Genomic DNA, 21,971 nt, shown 5'->3' with positions numbered 1-21,971 from the left:
GCAAGAAGTGTTCCAGCAAGGACTTGGAAAAAGGCATGACAGCAACAGTTAAAATCGAAGAAAACGCAAGCCCAAAATTTTTTAAGGCCACACCTTAAGGCAACTTATGCGATCCGCCCAGCCGTCGAAGCAGAGCTGGAGAGTTTGGAACGTTCAGGAGTACTGTCCAAGGTAGACTGGAGCAAGTGGGCTACACCCATCGTCCCGGTGATGAAAAAGTCGTTGAGCAGCACGCCTGGGGAACCAAGGAAGGTTCGCATCTGTGGGGACTTTAAGGTAACAGTGAACCCAGTCCTTCACACCGTGCAATATCCACTTCCGCGGATTGAAGATATTTTCGCCTCGCTATCTGGAGGGAAACACTTCACTAAGATTGATCTGGCCCAGGCGTATCTGCAAATGGAGGTAGAAGAAGCATCAAAAAAATACCTCACAATCAACACCCATAAAGGTTTCTACCAATACAACCGGCTGGTATTTGGGGTAGCATCAGCTCCGGCTATTTGGCAAAGGGCAATGGAACAAGTCCTGCAAGGGATCCCAGGGACCCAGTGTTATTTGGACGACATCCTGGTCACGGGCGAAAATAACAGTGATCACCTCGCCAACCTGGAGCAGGTGCTCACTAGATTGAAGGAATATGGGCTCCGAGCTAACCGCCCCAAATGCGAGTTTCTTAAAAAACAGATCTCGTATTGTGGCCACGTTATCGATAATGAGGGGTTACATAAGTCCCCAGAAAAGACTGAGGCAGTAGTCAAGGCTCCAGCACCGGAAAACGTGTCACAACTGAGGTCGTTCCTCGGGCTGGTAAACTACTACCATAAGTTCTTGCCAAATTTGTCTACAATACTACACCCACTGAACACCCTACTGCCATGGAGTGCCATGGAAGTGGTGTGACGAATGTAAACGAGCTTTCCAGAAGAGCAAAATACAAATCACATCGAAAGAGGTATTGGCCCATTTCAACCCAGCACTACCAATTCGGTTGGTGTGTGATGCGTCACCCTACGGCATTGGAGCGGTGCTGTCGCACAAATTCTCGGACGGCTCAGAGAGGCCAATAGCCTTTGCGTCACGATCACTAACCTCAGCCGAGCGTAACTACGCCCAGATTGACAGGGAGGCCCTCAGCCTAGTGTGGGGAGTGAAAAAGTTCAATCACTATCTGCACGGGCAGAAATTCACCTTGCTGACTGACCACCAGACTCTTGTCTCCATTTTCAATCCGAAGAAGGGCGTTCCGGTGATGACTGCGCAACGACTACAAAGATGGTCACTTTTTCTAGGGGCGCACCACTATGAGATTGAATATAAGGGCACGAAACAGCATGGAAATGCTGATGGGCTATCACGCCTGCCACTGCCTACTGCGGAGGAAGCACCAGCAGTGGATCCTGTCGAAATATTTCATTCGACTATAGTTGAATACCTACCAGTAACTAACGCTCGTATAGAACAGGAGACCCAAAATGACCCGACACTGTCTCGGGTATATGATTTGACGGCGAAGGGATGGCCAGCACATGGTGACTCACTGTTGCCAGCATTCTCGACAAGAAGAGAACAGCTGTCAGTGTGCCGGGGGACCTTGATGTGTGGATCCCGAGTGGTAATTCCACCCAAGTTAAGGGATAGAGTGCTCAACGAACTTCATGAGGGTCATCTGGGAGGGGTAAAAATGAAAAGCCTTGCCAGGGCTTATGTGTGGTGGCCGGGAATCGATAAAACAAATCGAGGACCTGACCAAGAGCTGCTCAGGATGCCAGAAAGTCCAAAATGCACCACCACAAGCCCCTCTACACCCATGAGAGTGGCCCTCATCTCCATGGCAACGGGTGCATATTGATTTTGCTGGTCCATTCATGGACTCAATGTTTTTAATAGCCGTGGATGCGCACTCAAAATGGCCTGAGGTCATCAAAATGTCCTCCACCACCACGGAGAAAACTATTGCAGTCCTACAGACCATTTTTGCCAGGAATGGCTTGCCAGAACAGATTGCTCCGATAACGGACCACAGTTTGTGTCCGAAGAGTTCCGGAGGTTTATGCAGAAGAATGGGGTAAGGCATTACACATCCGCCCCATATCATCCAGCCACAAATGGATTGGCTGAGAGGTTCGTACAAACCTTGAAGAAGGCAATAAAGGCTATGTACAATGACAACATTCCGCTGCAGCATAAGGTGGACAATTTCCTGTTCGCCTACCGGAATGCGACACATGCAGTCACCAACCAGGCCCCGGCCATGATGTTCTTTAGCCGAAGGTTAAGATCTCGCCTGGATTTGCTCAGACCAAACGTACAAAGAGATGTTGAGAGTAAGCAATTCCAGCACATCCATGAGAAGCCAACAAGGAGTTTCAATGTAGGGCAACCAGTCTTGGCCCGCGACTACTGAACAGAAAAATGGCAGCCAGGAACGATATGCACACGGCAGGGCCCACTAATGTACACAGTGGACGTTGGGGAGAGCATCGTGAGACACCATGCTGACCAGATACCTAGAGTCACAGGAACAAGTCAACCCCATGCCTCGCCCATACGTACCTGGTGAGGAACCCGACGTACAGGTCGCATCTACCCCAGAAACAGTAGCATCAGAAGCTGATGAACCAACCGACGACAGGGGGCCAGAATTGCCTCCGCACCAAGAGCGAGACACTCGGGAAAGGCGCTATCCAGAAAGGATCAGGAAGCCTCCCCAAAGACTGAATATATAAATGGACTATTTTCAGCTAACGTTGTATGTTAAAAGTGTTAATTGTAATTAGTTTGATATTTAATTGTTAAATGAGTGTTATGGTACTGTTAATCTAAAAGGGGAGGAATTGTAATGTATATACCTTTAAGGGGGGAACTACTTTTTACAGCTCATGTATACTGTAGTACCGGCAGTGACCACACCTGTATATAGCACTGAGTAGTAATCTGTAGAGTCAGTTCCAGAGTGAGCCACGTTGAGTAAACACCTGTTGTACTGTTCTCCTGCAGTCTGTGTCTTACTACTGACGGACACAACAAATACCTTCCATCACTTTGCTGATGATTGAGAGTAGACTAATGGGGCGGTAATTGGCCAGATTGGATTTGTCCTGATTTTTGTGGACAAGACATATCTGGACAGTTTTCCACATTGTCAGGTAGATGCCAGTGTTGTAGCTGTACTGGAACAGTTTGGCTAGAGGCGTAGCTAGTTCTGGAGCACAAATCTTCAGCACTACAGCCGGATGTTGTCAGAGCCCATAGCCTTTGCTGTATCCAGTGCTTTCAGCCATTTCTTCATATCATGGAGTGAATCAAACTGGTTGAAGACTGGCTTCTGTGATGGTGGGGACCTCAGGAGGAGGCCGAGATAGATCATCCACTCGGCACCTCTGGCTGAAGATGATTGCAAACGCTTCAGCCTTGTCTTTTGCACTCACGTGCAGGGCTCTGCCATCATTGAGAATGGTGACATTCATGGAGCCTCCTCCTCCCGTTAGTTGTTTAATTGTCCACCACCATTCATGACTGGATGTGGCAGGACTGCAGCGCTTTGATCTGATCAGCTGACTGTGGGATCGCTTAGCTTTGTCTATAACATGCTGCTTCCGCTGTTTAGCATGCATGTATGCTGTATTATTGCTTCCCCAGGTTGGGACCTCATTTTTAGGTACACCTGGTGCTGCTCCTGGCATGCCCTTCTGCACTCCTTATTGAACCAGGATTAGTCTCCTGGCTGGATGGTAAAGGTAGAGTGAGGGATATTGTGGCGTTACACAATTCTGCTGCTGCTGATGGCCCAAAGCGCCTCATGGATGCCCAGTTTTGAGCTGCTAGATCTGTTCTGAACTTATCCCATTTAGCATGGTGGTAGTGCCACACACACAATGGAAGGTGTCCTCAGTGTGAAGACAGGACTTCGCCTCCACATGGTTTTCACTCCTACCAATACCGTCATGGACGGATGTGTCTGTGACAGGTAGATTGGTAAGATGAGGTCACGTAGGTTTTTCCCTTGTGTTGGTTCTCTCACCATCTGCCGCAGGCCCAGTCTGGCAGCTATGTCCTTCAGGACTAGGCCAGCTCGGTCAGTAGTGGTGCTACCGAGCCACTCTTGGTGATGGACATTGAAGTCCCCAACTTCTTCCAAGTGTTGTTCAACATGGAGGAGTATTGATTCATCAGCTGAGGGAGGTGTTAATCAGCAGGAGGTTTCCTTGACCATGAGACTTCATGGGGTCCAGAGTCAATGTTGAGGACTACCAGGGCCACTCCTTCCAGACCTCTGGTGGCTCTGTCCTGCCAGTGTGACAGGTCATACCCAGGATAGTAATGGAGCAGTCTGGGAGTATGATTCTGTGAGTATGACTACATCAGGCTGTTGCTTGACTAGTCTGTGGGACAGCTCTCCCAATTTTGGCATAAGTCCCCAGATGTTAATGAGAAGCACTTGGCAGGGTTGACTGGGCTGGGTGTGCCTTTACCATGTCCAAATTCGGTGTCAAGGTGTGTGGATGGTCTGTCCGGTTTTATTCTTATTGTTTCTCCCAGCGGTTTGATACGACTGAGTGGCTTGTTAGGCCATTTCAGAGGGCAGTTAAGAGTCAACCATATTGCTGGAGTCACATATAGGCCAGACCTGGTAACAAAGATAGATTTCCTTCCCTAAAGGACATTAGTGAACCAGATGGGTTTTTACAGAGCAGGCTCGAGGGGGTGAATGGCCTACTCGTGTTTTTTTTCCCTACCATCTCAGCTTCTAACTCCGATTACAGCAACAACGTGCAGTCTCCTCACCTTGGGTTTAGCTGGATGGCATTACTGATACCTTTTTTTCCCAGGTTCATTTAACTGCATTTAAGTGACTCAGCTGCCGTGGTGGAAAATGAACTCATGTCTGCGGAACATTAGCCCAGGCCTCTGGATTACTTGTCCAGTAACATAAGCACCATGCCACCATTCTCAGGACAATGAGCAGTAGCTAACAGACATAGTTCAAAACTAAATCAAAAATAAAATGAAATCAATAAAGGAAAAGCAGGATTTTAGAATGAGAATTTTAGAAACTTTTTTTTTTTTTTAAACAAATATGTACTTTTTCTTCCCACATTACGATTCCCAACGTGGGAAGGTTGGGCAAAGAAACAGGTGACCTGTTGAACCCTGCTGGTCACAGACAAAAAAGCTTCAGCTAGGGGACAGACTATCGGCTAGGGGACAGACTATCGGCTAGGGGACAGACTAGATGCATTACCTCAGCTCTAAAAACTTCTGGCCACTCAGTGCAACCACTTTTGAACGTGCACATGTTTGAGCTCTCTGTTCGAAAATGCCGTCCAGCTAAACCCAAGGTGAGGAGACTTCACGATGTTGCTGTAATCGGGAGTTAGAAGCTGGGATGGTAGGAATTAAAAAACAAGAGTCGGCCATTCAGCCCCACGAGCCTGCTCCACCATTCAATCATATCATGGCTGATCTGTATCTCAGCTCCATTTACCCGCCTTAGCACCATATCCCTTGATATCGAACAAAAATCTATCGATCTCAGTCTTGAAAGCTCCAACTGTCCCAGCATTCTGATCTGATCACAGTGATAAACTAACTGTGCCCCTGTGTTCTAGACCCAATTTATGTGACTGCCTGCAGCACACAGATTGACAACAGCCAAAATCAAGGAGAGCAGCACAGATTATACAGTGTGTCTGGGGCTCTGCTTCACCCAAGAGCTGCTGTACCTTCAGCTGGTGAATGATGTCTATTCTCTTGTTGCGCAGGTCCCTGAAGTGGATCTGGATACGTACAGGGAATTCGCCCCAGCCTCGTCTGGTCAGGTGAAATGGTGGTTCACTAAAGAGAAAACAAAATCAAAAAGAAAAAGAAAATCATTCAACAGCAAAAATCATTTAGACGGCAACAACAACAAAGCACTGCCAATCTGTTTCATATGACTTCTTCATCATTCCTCCACCATCTAATCCACCTGACAACATAGCCCAGCTCTGGGCATTGCACTCGAGATGACAAAACCTCTGCTCACGAGTAATGTGCTGAAAGTGGAGAGGGAGCACATCTACTTTGGTTCATAGAGACCCTTGGGTATCCAAGGCCTGGAATTGGCTGTGTATGTGCTTAACCTGCCCTGGGAGTGTTTGATGGGACAGAGTAGAGGGAGCTTTACTCTGTATCTAACCCATGCTGTACCTGCACTGGGAGTGTTTGATGGGACAGTGTAGAGGGAGCTTTACTCTGTATCTAACCCGTGCTGTACCTGCACTGGGAGTATTTGATGGGACAGTGTAGAGGGAGCATTACTCTGTACCTAACCCGTGCTTTACCTGCCCTGGGAGTGTTTGATGGGACAGTGTAGAGGGAGCTTTACTCAGTATCTAACCCATGCTGTACCTGCACTGGGAGTATTTGATGGGACAGTGTAGAGGGAGCATTACTCTGTACCTAACCCGTGCTTTACCTGCCCTGGGAGTGTTTGATGGGACAGTGTAGAGGGAGCTTTACTCTGTATCTAACCCGTGCTGTACCTGCACTGGGAGTGTTTGATCGGACAGTGTAGAGGGAGCTTTACTCTGTATCTAACCCGTTGCTGTACCTACCCTGGGAGTGTTTGATCGGATAGTGTAGAGGGAGTTTATTCTGTATCTAACCTGTGCTGTACCTGACCTGGGAGTGTTTGATCGGATAGTGTAGAGGGAGTTTATTCTGTATCTAACCTGTGCTGTACCTGACCTGGGAGTGTTTGTTCGGACAGTGTAGAGGGAACTTTACTCTGAATCTAACCTGTGCTTTACCTGCCCTGGAAGTGTTTGATGGGACAGTATAAAGAGAGCTTTACTCTGTATCTAACCCGAGTTGTACCTACCCTGGGAGTGTTTGATGGGACAGTGTAGAGGGAGCTTTACTCTGTATCTCACCCGTGCTGTACCTGCCCTGGGAATGTTTAATGGGACAGTGTAGAGGGAGCTTTACTCTGTATCTAACCCGGGCTTTACCTGCCCTGGGAGTGTTTGATTGCACAGTATAAAGAGAGCTTTGCTCTGTACCTAACCCGTGCTGTACCTGCCCTGGGAGTGTTTGATGGGACAGTGTAGAGGGAGCTTTACTCTGTATCTGACCCGTGCTGTACCTGACCTGGGAGTGTTTGATGGAGACAGTGCAGAGGGAGTTTACTCTGTATCTAACCCGTGCTGTATCTGCCCGGGGAGAGTTTAAATCGGGACAGTGTAGAGGGAGCTTTACTCTGTATCTAACCCGTGCTGTACCTGCCCCAGAGAGTGTTTGATTGGACAGTGTAGAGGGAGTTTACTCTGTATCTAACCTGTGCTGTACCGGACCTGGGAATGTTTAATGGGACAGTGTAGAGGGAGCTTTACTCTGTATCTAACCCGTGCTGTACCTGCCCTGGGAGTGTTTGATGTGACAGTGGAGAGGGAGCTTTACTCTGTATCTAACCCGTGCTGTACCTGACCTGGGAGTGTCTGATGGGACAGTGGAGACGGAGCTTTACTTTGTATCTAATCCTTGCTGTAGCTGCCCTGGGAGTGTTTGATGGGACAGTGTAGAGGGTGCTTTACTCTGTATCTAACACGTGCTGTACCTGCCCTGGGAGTGTTTGATGGGACAGTGGAGAGGGAGCTTTACTCTGTATCTAACCCGTGCTGTACCTGCCCTGGGAGTGTTTGATGGGACAGCCTAGAGGGAGCTTTACTCTGTACCTAACCCGTGCTGTAGCTGCACTGAGTGTTAAATTGGACAGTTTAGAGGGAGCTTTACTCTGTATCTAACCCGTGCTGTTCCTTTCCTGGGTGTGTTTAATGGGACAGTGTAGAGGGACCTTTACTCTGTATCTGACCCGTGCTCTACTTGCCCTGGGAGTGTTTGATGGGACACTGTAGAGGGAGCTTTACTCTGTATCTCACCCGTGCTGTACCTGCCCTTGGACTGTTTAATGGGACAGTGTACAGGGTGCTTTACTCTGTATCTAACCCGTGCTGCAGCTGCCCTGGGAATGTTTAATGGGACAGTGCAGAGGGAGCTTTACTCTGTATCTAAGCCGTGCCGTACCTGACAGGGGAGTGTTTAATGGGACAGTGCAAAGGGAGCTTTAATCTGTATCTAACCCATGCTGTACCTGACCTGGGAGTGTTTGATGGGACAGCGGAGAGGGAGCTTTACTCTGTATCTAACCCATGCTGTTCCTGACCTGTGAGTGTTTGATGGGACAGTGTAGAGGGAGTTTACCCTGTATCTAACCCGTGCTGTACCTGCCCGGGGAGTGTTTGATGGGACAGTGTAGAGGGACCTTTACTCTGTATCTGACCCGTGCTGTATCTGCCCTGGGAATGTTTGATGGGACAGTGTAGAGGGAGCTTTACCGTGCATCTAAACCGTGCTGCACCTGCCCTGGGAGTGTTTGATTGGACAGTGTAGAGGGAGCTTTACTCTGTACCTAACCCGTGCTGTACCTGCACTGGGAGTGTTTGATGGGACAGTGTAGAGGGAGCTTTACTCTGTACCTAACCCGTGCTGTACCTGCACTGGGAGTGTTTGATCGGACAGTGTAGAGGGAGCTTTACTCTGTATCTAACCCGTTGCTGTACCTACCCTGGGAGTGTTTGATCGGATAGTGTAGAGGGAGTTTATTCTGTATCTAACCTGTGCTGTACCTGACCTGGGAGTGTTTGTTCGGACAGTGTAGAGGGAACTTTACTCTGAATCTAACCTGTGCTTTTCCTGCCCTGGAAATGTTTGATAGGACAGTATAAAGAGAGCTTTACTCTGTATCAAACCCGAGTTGTACCTACCCTGGGAGTGTTTGATGGGACAGTGTAGAGGGAGCTTTACTCTGTATCTCACCCGTGCTGTACCTGCCCTGGGAATGTTTAATGGGACAGTGTAGAGGGAGCTTTACTCTGTATCTAACCCGGGCTGTACCAGCACTGGGAGTGCTTGATCGGACAGTGTAGAGGGAGCTTTACTCTGTACCTAACCCGTGCTGTACATGCCCTGGGAGTGTTTGATGGGACAGTGTAGAGCAAGCTTTACTCTGTATCTGACCCGTGCTGTACCTGACCTGGGAGTGTTTGATGGAGACAGTGCAGAGGGAGTTTACTCTGCATCTAACCCGTGCTGTATCTGCCCGGGGAGAGTTTAAATCGGGACAGTGTAGAGGGAGCTTTTCTCTGTATCTAACCCGTGCTGTACCTGCCCCAGAGAGTGTTTGATTGGACAGTGTGGAGGGATTTTACTCTGTATCTAACCTGTGCTGTACCGGACCTGGGAGTGTTTGATGGGGACAGTGTAGAGGGTACTTTACTTTGTATCTAATCCTTGCTGTAGCTGCCCTGGGAGTGTTTGATGGGACAGTGCAGAGGGTGCTTTACTCTGTATCTAACACGTGCTGTACCTGCCCTGGGAGTGGTTGATGGGACAGTGGAGAGGGAGCTTTACTCTGTATCTAACCCGTGCTGTACCTGACCTGGGAGATTTTGATGGGACAGTGTAGAGGGAGCTTTACTCAGTACCTAACCCGTGCTGTAGCTGCACTGAGTGTTAAATTGGACAGTTTAGAGGGAGCTTTACTCTGTATCTAACCCATGCTGTTCCTTCCCTGGGTGTGTTTAATGGGACAGTGTAGAGGGAGCTTTACTCTGTATTTAACCCGTGCTGTACGTGCCCTTGGAATCTTTCATGGGACAGTGTAGAGGGACCTTTACTCTGTATCTGACCCGTGCTCTACCTGCCCTGGGAGTGTTTGATGGGACACTGTAGAGGGAGCTTTACTCTGTATCTCACCCGTGCTGTACCTGCCCTTGGACTGTTTAATGGGACAGTGTACAGGGTGCTTTACTCTGTATCTAACCCGTGCTGCATCTGCCCTGGGAATGTTTAATGGGACAGTGCAGAGGGAGCTTTACTCTGTATCTAACCCGTGCTGTACCTGACAGGGGAGTGTTTAATGGGACAGTGCAGAGGGAGCTTTAATCTGTATCTAACCCATGCTGTACCTGACCTGGGAGTGTTTGATGGGACAGTGTAGAGGGAGTTTACTCTGTATCTAACCAGTGCTGTACCTGCCCGGGGAGTGTTTGATGGGACAGTGTAAAGGGACCGTTACTCTGTATCTAACCCGTGCTGTACCTGACCTGGGAGTGTTTGATCGGACAGTGTAGAGGGAGCTTTACTCTGTATCTAACCTGGGCATTATCTGCCCTGGGAATGTTTGATGGGACAGTGGAGAGGGAGCTTTACTCTGTATCTAACCCGTGCTGTACCTGCCCTGGGAGTGTTTGATGGGACAGTGTAGAGGGAGTTTACTCTGTATCTAACCCGTGCTGTACCTGCCCTGGGAATGTTTAATGGGACAGTGCAGAGGGAGCTTTACTCTGTATCTAAGCCGTGCCGTACCTGACCTGGGAGTGTTTAATGGGACAGTGCAGAGGGAGCTTTACTCTGTCTCTAACCTGCGCTGTACCGGACCTGGGAATGATTGATGGGGACAGTATAGAGGGTGCTTTACTCTGTATCTAAACCGTGCTGTACCTGCCCTGGGAGTGTTTGATTGGACAGTGTAGGGGGAGCTTTACTCTGTATCTAACCCGTGCTGTACCTGCCCTGGGAGTGTTTGATTGGACAGTGTAGGGGGAGCTTTACTCTGTATCTAACCCGTGCTGTACCTGCCCTGGGAGTGTTTGATCAGACAGTGTAGAGGGAGTTTACTCTGTATCTAACCTGTGCTGTACCTGACCTGGGAGTGTTTGATGGGACAGTGTAGAGGGAGCTTTACTCTGTATCTAATGCATGCCATACCTGACGTGTGAGTGTTTGATGGGACAGTGTAGAGGGAGTTTACTCTGTATCTAACCCATGCTGTACCTGACCTGTGAGTGTTTGATGGGACAGTGTAGAGGGAGCTTTGCTCTGTATTTAACCCGTGCTGTACTGGACCTGGGAATGTTTGATGGGGACAGTGTAGAGGGTGCTTTACTCTGTATCTAACCTGTGCTGTACCTGCCCTGGGAGTGTTTAATGGGACACTGCAGAAGAAGCTTTACTCTGTATCTAACCCATGCTGTACCTGCCCTGGGAGTGTTTGATGGATACAGTGAGGAGGGAGCTTTACTCTGTATCTAACCCATGCTGTTCCTGACCTGTGAATGTTTGATGGGACAGTGTAGAGGGAGCTTTACTCTGTCTCTAACCCATGCTGTACCTGCCCTGGGAGTGTTTAATGGGACAGTGCAGAGGGAGTTTACTCTGTATCTAACCTGTGCTGTACCTGACCTGGGAGTGTTTGATGGTACAGTGTAGAGGGAGTTTACTCTGTATCTAACCCGTGCTGTACCTGCCCTGGGAGTGTTTAATGGGACAGTGTAGAGGGAGCTTTGCTCTGTACCTAACCCGTGCTGTAGCTGCACTGAGTGTTAAATGGGACAGTGTAGAGGGAATTTTACTCTGTATCGAACCCATGCTGTACCTGCCCTGGGAGTGTTTGATGGGACAGTGTAGAGGGAGTTTACTCTGTATCTAACCTGTGCTGTACCTGACCTGGGAATGTTTGATGGGGGCAGAGTAGACGGTGCTTTACACTGTATCTGACCCCTGCTGTACCTGCCCTGGGAGTGTCTAATGGGACAGTGTAGAGGGAGCTTTACTCTGTATCTAACCCTTGCTGTACCTGCCCTGGGAGTGTTTGATCAGACAGTGTAGAGGGAGTTTACTCTGTATCTAACCTGTTCTGTATCTGTACCTGCCCTGGGAGTGTTTGATGGAGACAGTGAGGAGGGAGCTTTACTCTGTATCTAACCCATGCTGTACCTGCCCTGGGAGAGTTTAATGGGACAGTGTAGAGGGAGCTTTACTCTGTATTTAACCCGTGCTGTACCAGACCTGGGAATGTTTGATGGGGACAGTGTAGAGGGTGTTTTACTCTGTATCTAACCTGTGCTGGACCTGACCTGTGAGTGTTTAATGGGACAGTGCAGAGGGAGCTTTAATCTGTATCTAACCCGTGCTGTACCTGCACTGGGAGTATTTGATGGATACAATGTAGAGGGAGCTTTACTCTGTATCTAACCCGTTGTAGGAACGGAGGTTCCTATCTTTCACAATCTCAGGGTGTCCCAAAGCACTTTCCGGCCAATGAAGTATATTTGAAATGTAGTCACTCAGGTGTGAAGCCGCGTCCCCGCGGAGTGCGCACAACAAAGCTTTCCTCTCGGGGCCGGAGAGCGCATACAGGCGCCGCGCATGCGCATCGCGTACAGTATAGTTAACAGACAGTTTAAAGGTGCAGTCCACAGCTGCACTACACTGTAGTTAAAGGGATTATTACTAATTGCCCTGAGTCTCTTGGTGGCTCCGCCACAGGCGCCCCCCCAGAATTCTCTTTAACAGACAGTGTCAAACGAACAGGAGGTTTGATGATCCTGCCCGAACGACTACTAAACTCAGGCAGCAGCAGTGGAACGTTGGGAGACGAGCTGGTGCTTGGCTGTGTCTGAAGCGGCGCATCAGGCGTGGAGGAAGCAGTAGCAGGAGGTGTGGGCGAGGATGAGGCAGAAGCAGGCGGTTCAATGGCGGGCTGTTGCATAACTGGTCTGGCGGTCAACGGTGGTCGTCCGCGGCGAGGTGGCTGGGCAGCAACAACTGATTCACTTCGATCTAGATGGGCTGGTTTAAGTCGGTCGATAGAGATGGTATCGGACTTGCCTCCCACTTCGACCGTGAAATTTTTTTCTCCCGATGAGATGACACGAAACGGTCCAGCATAAGGCGGTCTGAGCGGATCTCTGTGAGCATCCTGCCGAATAAAAACGTAATCGGAGCTCATGAGTTCTGCTGGAACATGAGGCCTCTGTAGGCTGTGATGCGAGGTTGGAATAGGCAGGAAATTCTTTGCCGCCTCGTGATGCTGAAGGAACTGCTGAGCTGGCAACCACAGTTCTGTATGTGGAGGGAGGAAATCCCCTGTTACTCGAAGTGTTTGACCGTAGACTAACTCAGCCGATGAAGACTGGAGGTCATCTTTGGGGACTGTGCGGAGGCCTAGCATCACCCAGGGGAGTCTGTCCACCCAGTTAGGTCCACGCAAGCTGGCATGGAGGGACGCCTTGAGAGACCGATGAAACCTCTCGCACAGACCATTCGCCTGCGGATGGTAAGTGGTGGTACAACGCAGCTTGGTACCCAAGCCCTGTGCAACTGTATTCCACAACTCCGACGTGAATTGCGGACCTCGGTCGGAAGAGATGTCAGATGGCACCCCAAACCGAGCCACCCACGACGAAATGAACGCCCTGGAGACGTCCGCTGCAGTGGTAGCGACCAAGGGAATCGCCTCTGGTCACCTGGTGGTGCGATCCACTACCGTCAGGAGATGCGTAAAACCCCGTGAAGCGGGGAGAGGACCCACTAAGTCCACGTGTACGTGATCGAACAGTCGTTCTGGCACCGGGAAGATGGCCACTGGAGCCTTAACATGACGATGGACCTTTGATTTTTGACAGTCCACGCAATTGTTTGTCCAGTCCCGAACGTCCGAATGCATCCCTTTCCAAACAAATTTGCGGGACATGAGCCGTTGTGAAGCTCGCATCCCCGGGTGTGATAAACCGTGTATAGCCTGGAAAATTTTCTTACGCCATTTGACCGGCACAATGGGCCGGGGCACTCCCATGGATGTGTCGCACAAGAGCGTGGTTCCTGCTGCTTGGAACATAACATCGGTTACCTGCAAACTAGAAGGCGTGGTCCGATACGCCTGTACTTCGGGATCTGCCAGTTGTTCTTCCGCCAACCCGACGCAATCGATTCCCAGGTGAACTGCCTGGACTGGAGCACGTGAAAGGCAATCAGCCACGAGATTATCTTTGCCGGACACATGTCGTAAATCCGTCGTAAATTCGGATATAAATGTAAGGTGGCGTTGTTGCCGAGCTGACCACGGCTCCGCCGTTTTGGCCATTGCGAAAATGAGCGGCTTGTGGTCCACGAATGCAGTGAACGGGCACCCTTCTAGGAGAAAACGGAAATGCCGGATGGACAAAAACATGGCCAGCAACTCCCTGTCAAAAGTGCTATATTTTCGCTCGTTCTTGCGCAGTTGGCGGTTGAAAAAGGCCAACAGCTGCCAAGTCCCGTCGGCCCATTGTTCCTGAACCGCCCCAATGGCGTAGTCGGAGGCATTGGTAGTGAGGGCGACGGTCGCGCCCGGGAGTGGATGTGCAAGCATGGTTGCATCTGCCAACGCCGCCTTGGTGTCAAGGAACGCCTGGTCCATCTGCGGTGTCCAAGTGATAACGTCATAGAGTCATAGAGTTTTACAGCACAGAAAGAGGCCCTTCGGCCCATCGTGTCTGCGCCGCCCATCCATCCCTGTCCAGTCTAATCGTCCTGTCCTTGCCCAACTTCCCTTTGAGTGCTTCGTACAGCGGCTGCATCAACTGGGCTGCCATGGGGACGAAACGATGATAAAAATTTACCATCCCCAGGAACTCCTGAAGAGATTTGAGTGTGTGAGGCCGCGGGAATGCCATAACTGCCTCTACCTTGGTGGCCAGTGGGGCAGCGCCTTCTGAGGTAATCCTGTGCCCCAGAAAGTCAATGCTGGTTAACCCAAACTGGCATTTGGCTAGGTTTATGATGAGGCCATGTTGGCTGAGACGGGCAAAGAGTGTGCTCCTTCATATCCTTACTAGCGATGAGAATGTCATCCAAGTAAACGAAAATGAAGGGAAGGTCCCGTAACACAGAGTCCATGAGTCGCTGGAAGGCCTGAGCCGCGTTTTTCAATCCAAACGGCATTCAGAGGAACTCAAAAAGGCCGAACGGTGTGATGACCGCCGTTTTGGGGACGTCCTGAGGGTGCACAGGAACTTGGTGATATCCGCGGATGAGATCCACTTTGGAAAATACTGAGTTGCCAGCCAGATGGGCCGAAAAATCTTGTATATGCGGTATTGGATACCTATCCGGCGTAGTGGCTTCGTTAAGGCGTCTGTAATCCCCGCAAGGCCTCCATCCGCCGCCTGGTTTAGGGACAATGTGCAGTGGGGAGGACCAAGGACTGTCGGAGCGTCGGACAATCCCGAGGCGCTCCATGGTCTGAAACTCCGCCTTTGCTGCCGCAAGCTTTCCGGGTTTCAATCTTCGTGCCCGAGCGCAAACAGGTGATCCCGTCATGGACTTGTGATGCGCCACACCGTGCCTCGCGACTGCTGCCGAAAATGTAGGCCTGGTGACCTCCGGAAACTCGCCGAGTAGGCACGTAAACCCGTCCTGCGATGGAACCGCACAGGCGACCGACCAGGAGACGGCAGTGCTGCGGTGGCAAGGCACCACGTGGAAAGTGGACGCATTAATGAGTCGGCAGTGGTGGACGTCGACCAGAAAGCCGTTGGCACAGAAAAAATCAGCCCCCAGGATGGCCTGTGATACTTTAGCCGTTATAAACTCCCACAGAAAACACTGACCGCCGAGGGTTAAATTGACTGTCCGTTTACCGAACGTGCGAATAGCCGCGCCATTGGCTGCCTCGAGGGAAGGACCGTGATGCCGGATTGCAGATCCAGCTTTGAAGCTGGCAGAATATTGCACTGGGAACCAGTGTCGCACAGGAATCGTCGCCCTGTCATGGAATCCGTAATATAGAGGAGTTTTCCCGCTAAACCGACTGCCATGGTGAACTGGACGTGTTTTTCAGACCCCGTTGTCCTTATCGAAGCTCGCGGGCTTGCTGGAGATTTTTTTGGGGCGAAACTGCAGGGAGGACGGCAGCACCGAGCCTTGGCGCCAAAACGGGCGTGGTACGCACACCAGCCTGTTGGAGGAGGGCTGGGCTTCGCTCGCGTGTGGGAAAGGCGCTTCGTGGCTGCACAACACTGCTGTGTGACCGTAAAAATCTTGTCTGCCTCTGCAGCGAGCTCGGCACAGTCCGTAATTGCAGAACTGGCTTTGGCTGCCTGAACTGGTTCAGGTAGCTGGCAGAGGAAGAGTTCTCGGAACAAAAAACATTGGGGCTCCGAACCCAAAAGCGTGAGCATCTGGCTCATGAGTTCCGATGGTTTTGAGTCCCCGAACACGGGCATAGAAATAAGCCTGCGGGCACGCTCTGACTTATTTAGACCAAACACCTGTAGCAAACGAGTTTTTAGAGCTTCATACTTGCCCTCTGCCGGTGGATTGCCAAGGAGGCTGACGACCCGCGAGGCCGTGGCACTGTCGAGAGCGGAGACCACGTAATAATAACGGGTCAAATCCGCTGTAACTTCCCGGAGTGCGAACTGGGCTTCTGCCTGGAAAAACCATGCTACTGGTTGCTGTTCCCAGAACTGCGGCAATTTGAGGGCGACGGCGTTCGTGTTCATTATGAATATCTCAACGAAAGTTGTCCGACGAGATTGGCGTCACCAATTGTAGGAACGGAGGATCCTATCTTTCACAATCTCAGGGTGTCCCAAAGCACTTTCCAGCCAATGAAGTATATTTCAAATGTAGTCACTCAGGTGTGAAGCCGCGTCCCCGCGGAGAGCGCACAACAAAGCTTTCCTCTCGGGGCCAGAGAGCGCATACAGGTGCCGCGCATGCGCACCGCGTACACCATAGTTAACAGACAGTTTAAAGGTGCAGTCCACAGCTGCACTATACTGTAGTTATTACTAATTGCCCTGAGTCTCTTGGTGGCTCTGCCACAGGCGCCCCCCCAGAATTCTCTTTAACAGACAGTGTCAAACGAACAGGAGGTTTGATGATCCTGCCCGAACGACTACGAAAGTGTTTAATGGGACAGTTTAGAGGGAGCTTTACTCTGTATTTAACCCGTGCTGTACCTGCCCTGGGAGTGTTTGATGGGACAGTGTAGAGGGAGTTTACTCTGTATCTAACTGTGCTGTAGCTGACCTGGGAATGTTTGATGGGGGCAGTGTAGAGGGTGCTTTACTCTGTATCTGACCTGTGCTGTACCTGCCCTGGGAGTGTCTAATGGGACATTGTAGTGGGAGCTTGACTCTGTATCTAACTCGTGCTGTACCTGACCTGGGAGTGTTTAATGGGACAGTGCAGAGGGAGTTTACTCTGTATCTAACCCATGCTGTACCTGCCCTGGGAGTGTTTGATTGGCAGTGTAGAGGGAGCTTTACACTGTATCTAACCCGTGCTTTACCTGCCCTGGGAGTGTTTGACGGGACAGTATAAAGACAGCTTTACTCTGTATATAACCTGTGCTGTGCCTGCCCTGGGAGTGTTTAATGGGACAGTGTAGAGGGAGCTTTACTCTGTACCTAACCCGTGCTGTAGCAGCACTGAGTGTTAAATGGGGCAGTGCATAGGGAGCTTTGCTCTGTATCTAACCCGTGCTGTACCTGCCCTGGGAGTGTTTGATGGGACAGTATAAAGAGAGCTTTACTCTGTATCTAACCCGTGCTGTACCTGCCCTGGGAGTATTTAATGGGACAGTGTAGAGGGAGTTTACTCTGTATCGAACCTGTACTGTACCGGACCTGGGAATGCTGATGGGGACAGTGTAGAGGGTGCTTTACTATCTAAACCGTGCTGTACCTGACCTGGGAGTGTTTGATTGGACAGAGTAGAGGGAGATTTACTCTGTATCTAACCCATGCTGTAGCTGCCCTGGGCATGTCTGATTGGACAGTGTAGAGGGAGCTTTATTCTGCATCTAACCCGTGCTGTACCTGCCCTGGGAGTGTTTGATCGGACAGTGAAGAGGGAGCTTTACTCTGTATCTAACCCGTGCTGTAGCTGCCCTGGGCATGTCTGATTGGACAGTGTAGAGGGAGCTTTACTCTGTATCTAACCCGTGCTTTAGCCCTGGGAGTGCTTGATGGGACATTGTAGAGGGAGCTTTACTCTGTATCTAACCTGTGCTGCACCTGGCCTGGGAATGTTTGATGGGGGCAGTGTAGAGGGTGCTTTACTCTGTATCTGACCCGTGCTATACCTGACCTGGGAGTGTTTAATGGGACAGTGCAGAGGGAGCTTTAATCAGTATCTCACCCGTGCTGTACCTGCAATGGGAGTGTTTGATCGGACAGTGTAGAGGGAGCTTTACTCTGTATCTAACCCGTGCTGTACCTGCACTGGGAGTGTTTGATCGAAAAGTGTAGAGGGAGCTTTACTCTGTATCTAACCCGTGCTTAACCTGCCTTGGGCGTGTTTAATGGGACATTGTAGTGGGAGCTTTACTCTGTATCTAACTCGTGCTGTACCTGACCTGGGAGTGTTTAATGGGGCAGTGCAGAGGGAGTTTACTCTGTATCTAACCCATGCTGTACCTGCCCTGGGAGTGTTTGATCGGAAAGTGTAGAGGGAGTTTACTCTATATCTAACTGTGCTGTAGCTGACCTGGGAATGTTTGATGGGGGCAGTGTAGAGGGTGCTTTGCTCTGTATCTGACCTGTGCTGTACCTGCCCTGGGAGTGTCCAATGGGACATTGTAGTGGGAGCTTTACTCTGTATCTAACTCGTGCTGTACCTGACCTGGGAGTGTTTAATGGGACAGTGCAGAGGGAGTTTACTCTGTATCTGACCCGTGCTGTACCTGCCCTGGGAGTGTTTGATCGGACAGTGTAGAGGGAGTTTACTCTGTATCAAACCTGTGCTGTACCTGACCTGCGGGTGTTTAATGGGGACAGTGTAGAGGGAGCTTTACTCTGCATCTAACCCGTGCTGTACTTGACCTGGGCGTGTTTAATGGGACAGTGTAGAGGGAGCTTTACTCTGTATCTAACCAGTGCTGTACCTGCACTGGGAGTGTTTGAGCGGTGTGGTAAACCACTGTTATTGTTTTCACTGTCGTTCACTACTGTTATCGTTATTGCACATTGTTACCTCTTGCTACTCACTGTGTACCAATGCATGCCTCAGCTGGCTCCGCCTACATGACCTGGTATAAAGGTGGCTGGCCGGCAACCCACTTCCTTCTTGGAACCAGTCGTCCACGAGAGGCATGCTCTGTTCTTTAGTTAATAAAAACCTTTTCATTACTTTCCTAATTCATCGCCTTTTATGGAGTAATTGATAAGCGTATCAATTTTATTAACTAAAAGTAAAATGTCCGGAACTGAGCAGCAACAACAGCAGGCGTTGCTGCGAGCCCTCAGACCAGCATGCCTGGACCTCAACCCCCAAGCGGCGGGTTCATCTACCAATTTCGAACACTGGCTGAGCTGCTTTGAATCCTTCCTAGAAGCCTCCGCTGTGACATCGGAGAACAAATTAAAAGTTCTGACCGCCCAGGTGAGCCCTCAAGTATATACACTCATCCGGGACGCTACTACGTACACGGCGGCCCTCGACCTACTAAAAGGGCAATACAAGCGCCCAGTGAATACGATTTACGCCAGACACCTCCTGGGATCCCGCAGGCAGCAACCGGGGGAATCGGTAGATGCATTTTTACGGGCGTTACAGACACTCTGCAGGGACTGCGACTGTAAGGCGGTAACGGCTGCGGTGCACGCGGAGGGGCTTATCTGTGATGCCTTCGTTAAGGGCCTCCAGTCCGACTACTCCCGGCAGAGACTGCTCGAAAGCAAGGAGCTCGACCTGAAGACGGCCGAAGCCCTCGCGCTATCGCTAGATGCGGCCCACCAAAACCTCGAAGCATACGCACGTAACGGGGCCGCGCCATGGTCATCGCGACCTTGGGACATGGGACCGCCGCCCCCGGTACCAACTACTGCAGCGATGTCCCGAAAGCAACTGGAACCGCCGCCCCCGGTACCAACTACTGCAACGACGTCCCGTAACCAGGCCCAAAAATGCTATTTCTGTGGCCAGTTAAAACACCCTAGAGCGCGCTGCCCGGCGAAGACCGCTACCTGCTCTGGCTGCGGGAAGAAAGGCCATTACACCAACGCCTGCAGAGGGAAACCCGCGAACGCCAGCAGCGCCGCGTGTGAACCGTGGGGGCAGCCATCTTCTCCACCATTTTGTGCACCTCCGACCGCGTGGGGATCAGAATCATGGCCGCCGCCATTTTGCCCGCCGCACTCAACCGCCAATCTGTCTCCGGACTCGACCACCGTCTCGTCGGACGATCATATCAGCTCACTCAGCCATACACTGGCCTCCGTTACGCTGGATCAAGCCCTCCCTCATCATCTGTCCAGGTCCATGATGAACATTACGGTAAACGGCCGCGCCACTACTTGCCTGTTTGACAGCGGGAGCACGGAGAGTTTTATTCACCCCGACACGGTGCGTAGCCACTCCCTCACGGTCCTGCCAACGCGCCATCGGATTTCTATGGCGTCCAAGTCCCATTCAACAGACGTCGGCGGCTACTGTGTGGTGACCATTTCGGTTAGGGGCACTGAATATAAAAATTTTAAACTTCTTGTCCTGCCCCGTCTTTGCGCTGCCGTTCTGCTAGGGTTGGATTTTCAGTGCCACCTCAAAAGTGTCACATTGGCATACGGTGGACCCCTTCCCCCACTCACAGTCTGCAACCAACACCTTTTAAATCGCCCGCCGCACACCACTTGCAGCCTTTCCACACTCAAAGTCCCCCCCCCCCCCTTGTTCGCTAACCTCACCCGCAACTGTAAACCCATCGCTACCAAGAGCAGGCGGTACAGCGCCGGGGACAGAGCTTTTATTAGCGCTGAGGTGGAGCGACTCCTGAAGGAGGGCATTATCGAAGGGAGCACCAGCCCATGGCGAGCCCAGGTTGTAGTCGTTAAGACCGCCGATAAACGCCGCCTGGTCATCGACTACAGCCAAACCATAAACCGGTACACCCAGCAGGACGCATACCCCCTTCCCCGCATATCTGATATGGTCAACCAGATCGCGCAATACAGGGTATTCTCCACCATTGACCTTAAGTCAGCATACCACCAACTCCCTATCCGCCATGAGGACCGCCAGTATACTGCCTTCGAGGCAAACAGCCGCCTCTACCACTTCCTTAGGGTCCCCTTCGGCGTCACCAACGGGGTTTCGGTCTTCCAAAGGGAGATGGACCGGATGGTTGACCAGAACGCGCTGCAGGCCACCTTTCCCTATCTGGATAACGTCACCATCTGCGGCCACGACCAGCAGGACCACGACGTTAATCTAGCGAAATTCCTCCGTACGGCCCAGCGGCTGAATCTAACATACAATAAAGAGAAATGTATGTTTCGCACCAAGCGCCTTGCCATCCTCGGCTGCGTAGTGGAGAACGGAGTCATCGGGCCCGACCCTGACAGAATGCGCCCCCTTATGGAGCAGCCCCTCCCCCACTGCCTAAAAGCACTGAAGAGATGCCTGGGGTTTTTCTCTTACTATGCTCAGTGGGTGCCCAACTATGCGGACAAAGCCAGACCCCTCATCAAGTCCACCTCCTTCCCCCTGACATCAGAGGCGGGTGCTGCCTTTACTCTTATCAAGAGCAATATTGCGAAGGCCACAATGCACGCAGTGGATGAGTTCATCCCTTTCCAAGTGGAGAGCGATGCATCCGACTTCGCCCTAGCTGCAACCCTTAACCAGGCGGGGAGACCCGTGGCCTTTTTCTCAAGGACCCTCCAGGGCCCCGAGATTCGACACTCCTCTGTCGAAAAGGAGGCCCAGGCTATTGTGGAAGCGGTGCGACACTGGAGGCATTACCTGGCTGGAAAACGATTTACCCTTCTCACTGACCAGCGTTCAGTTGCTTTTATGTTCAATAATAAGCAGAGGGGCAAAATCAAGAACGACAAGATCTTGAGGTGGAGAATTGAACTCTCCACCTACAATTACGATATCTTGTACCGGCCCGGGAAACTCAATGAGCCCCCAGATGCCCTATCACGAGGTACATGCGCCAACGCGCAAGTTGATAGACTGAAGACCCTCCACAACGACCTCTGCCACCCCGGGGTCACCGGATTCTGCCACTTCATTAAGTCCCGCAACCTGCCCTACTCCATCGAGGACGTCAGGACTATGACCAGGAACTGCCAAATCTGTGCCGAATGCAAACC

At 51.0% G+C, this 21,971-nt stretch overlaps 1 protein-coding gene across 3 annotated transcripts in view; it reads right to left on the bottom strand.

The window, feature by feature from the left end:
- Nucleotides 1-21,971, bottom strand: part of yeats2 (YEATS domain containing 2) — a 186,798-nt gene that overhangs the window by 102,172 nt on the left and 62,655 nt on the right. For all 3 annotated transcript variants that reach the window (XM_085990719.1, XM_085990721.1, XM_085990720.1), the window contains exon 7: nucleotides 5,727-5,838. In XM_085990719.1, the coding sequence (XP_085846845.1) occupies nucleotides 5,727-5,838 (112 nt within the window). The remainder of the gene's footprint in view (nucleotides 1-5,726; nucleotides 5,839-21,971) is intronic.

The sequence above is a fragment of the Somniosus microcephalus genome, chromosome 6 (genome assembly GCF_052327205.1).
Source record: "Somniosus microcephalus isolate GS21.2 chromosome 6, FLI_Smic_1.0, whole genome shotgun sequence".
Lineage (NCBI taxonomy): Eukaryota > Metazoa > Chordata > Chondrichthyes > Squaliformes > Somniosidae > Somniosus > Somniosus microcephalus.
This window is presented reverse-complemented; position numbering and strand designations above follow the sequence as displayed.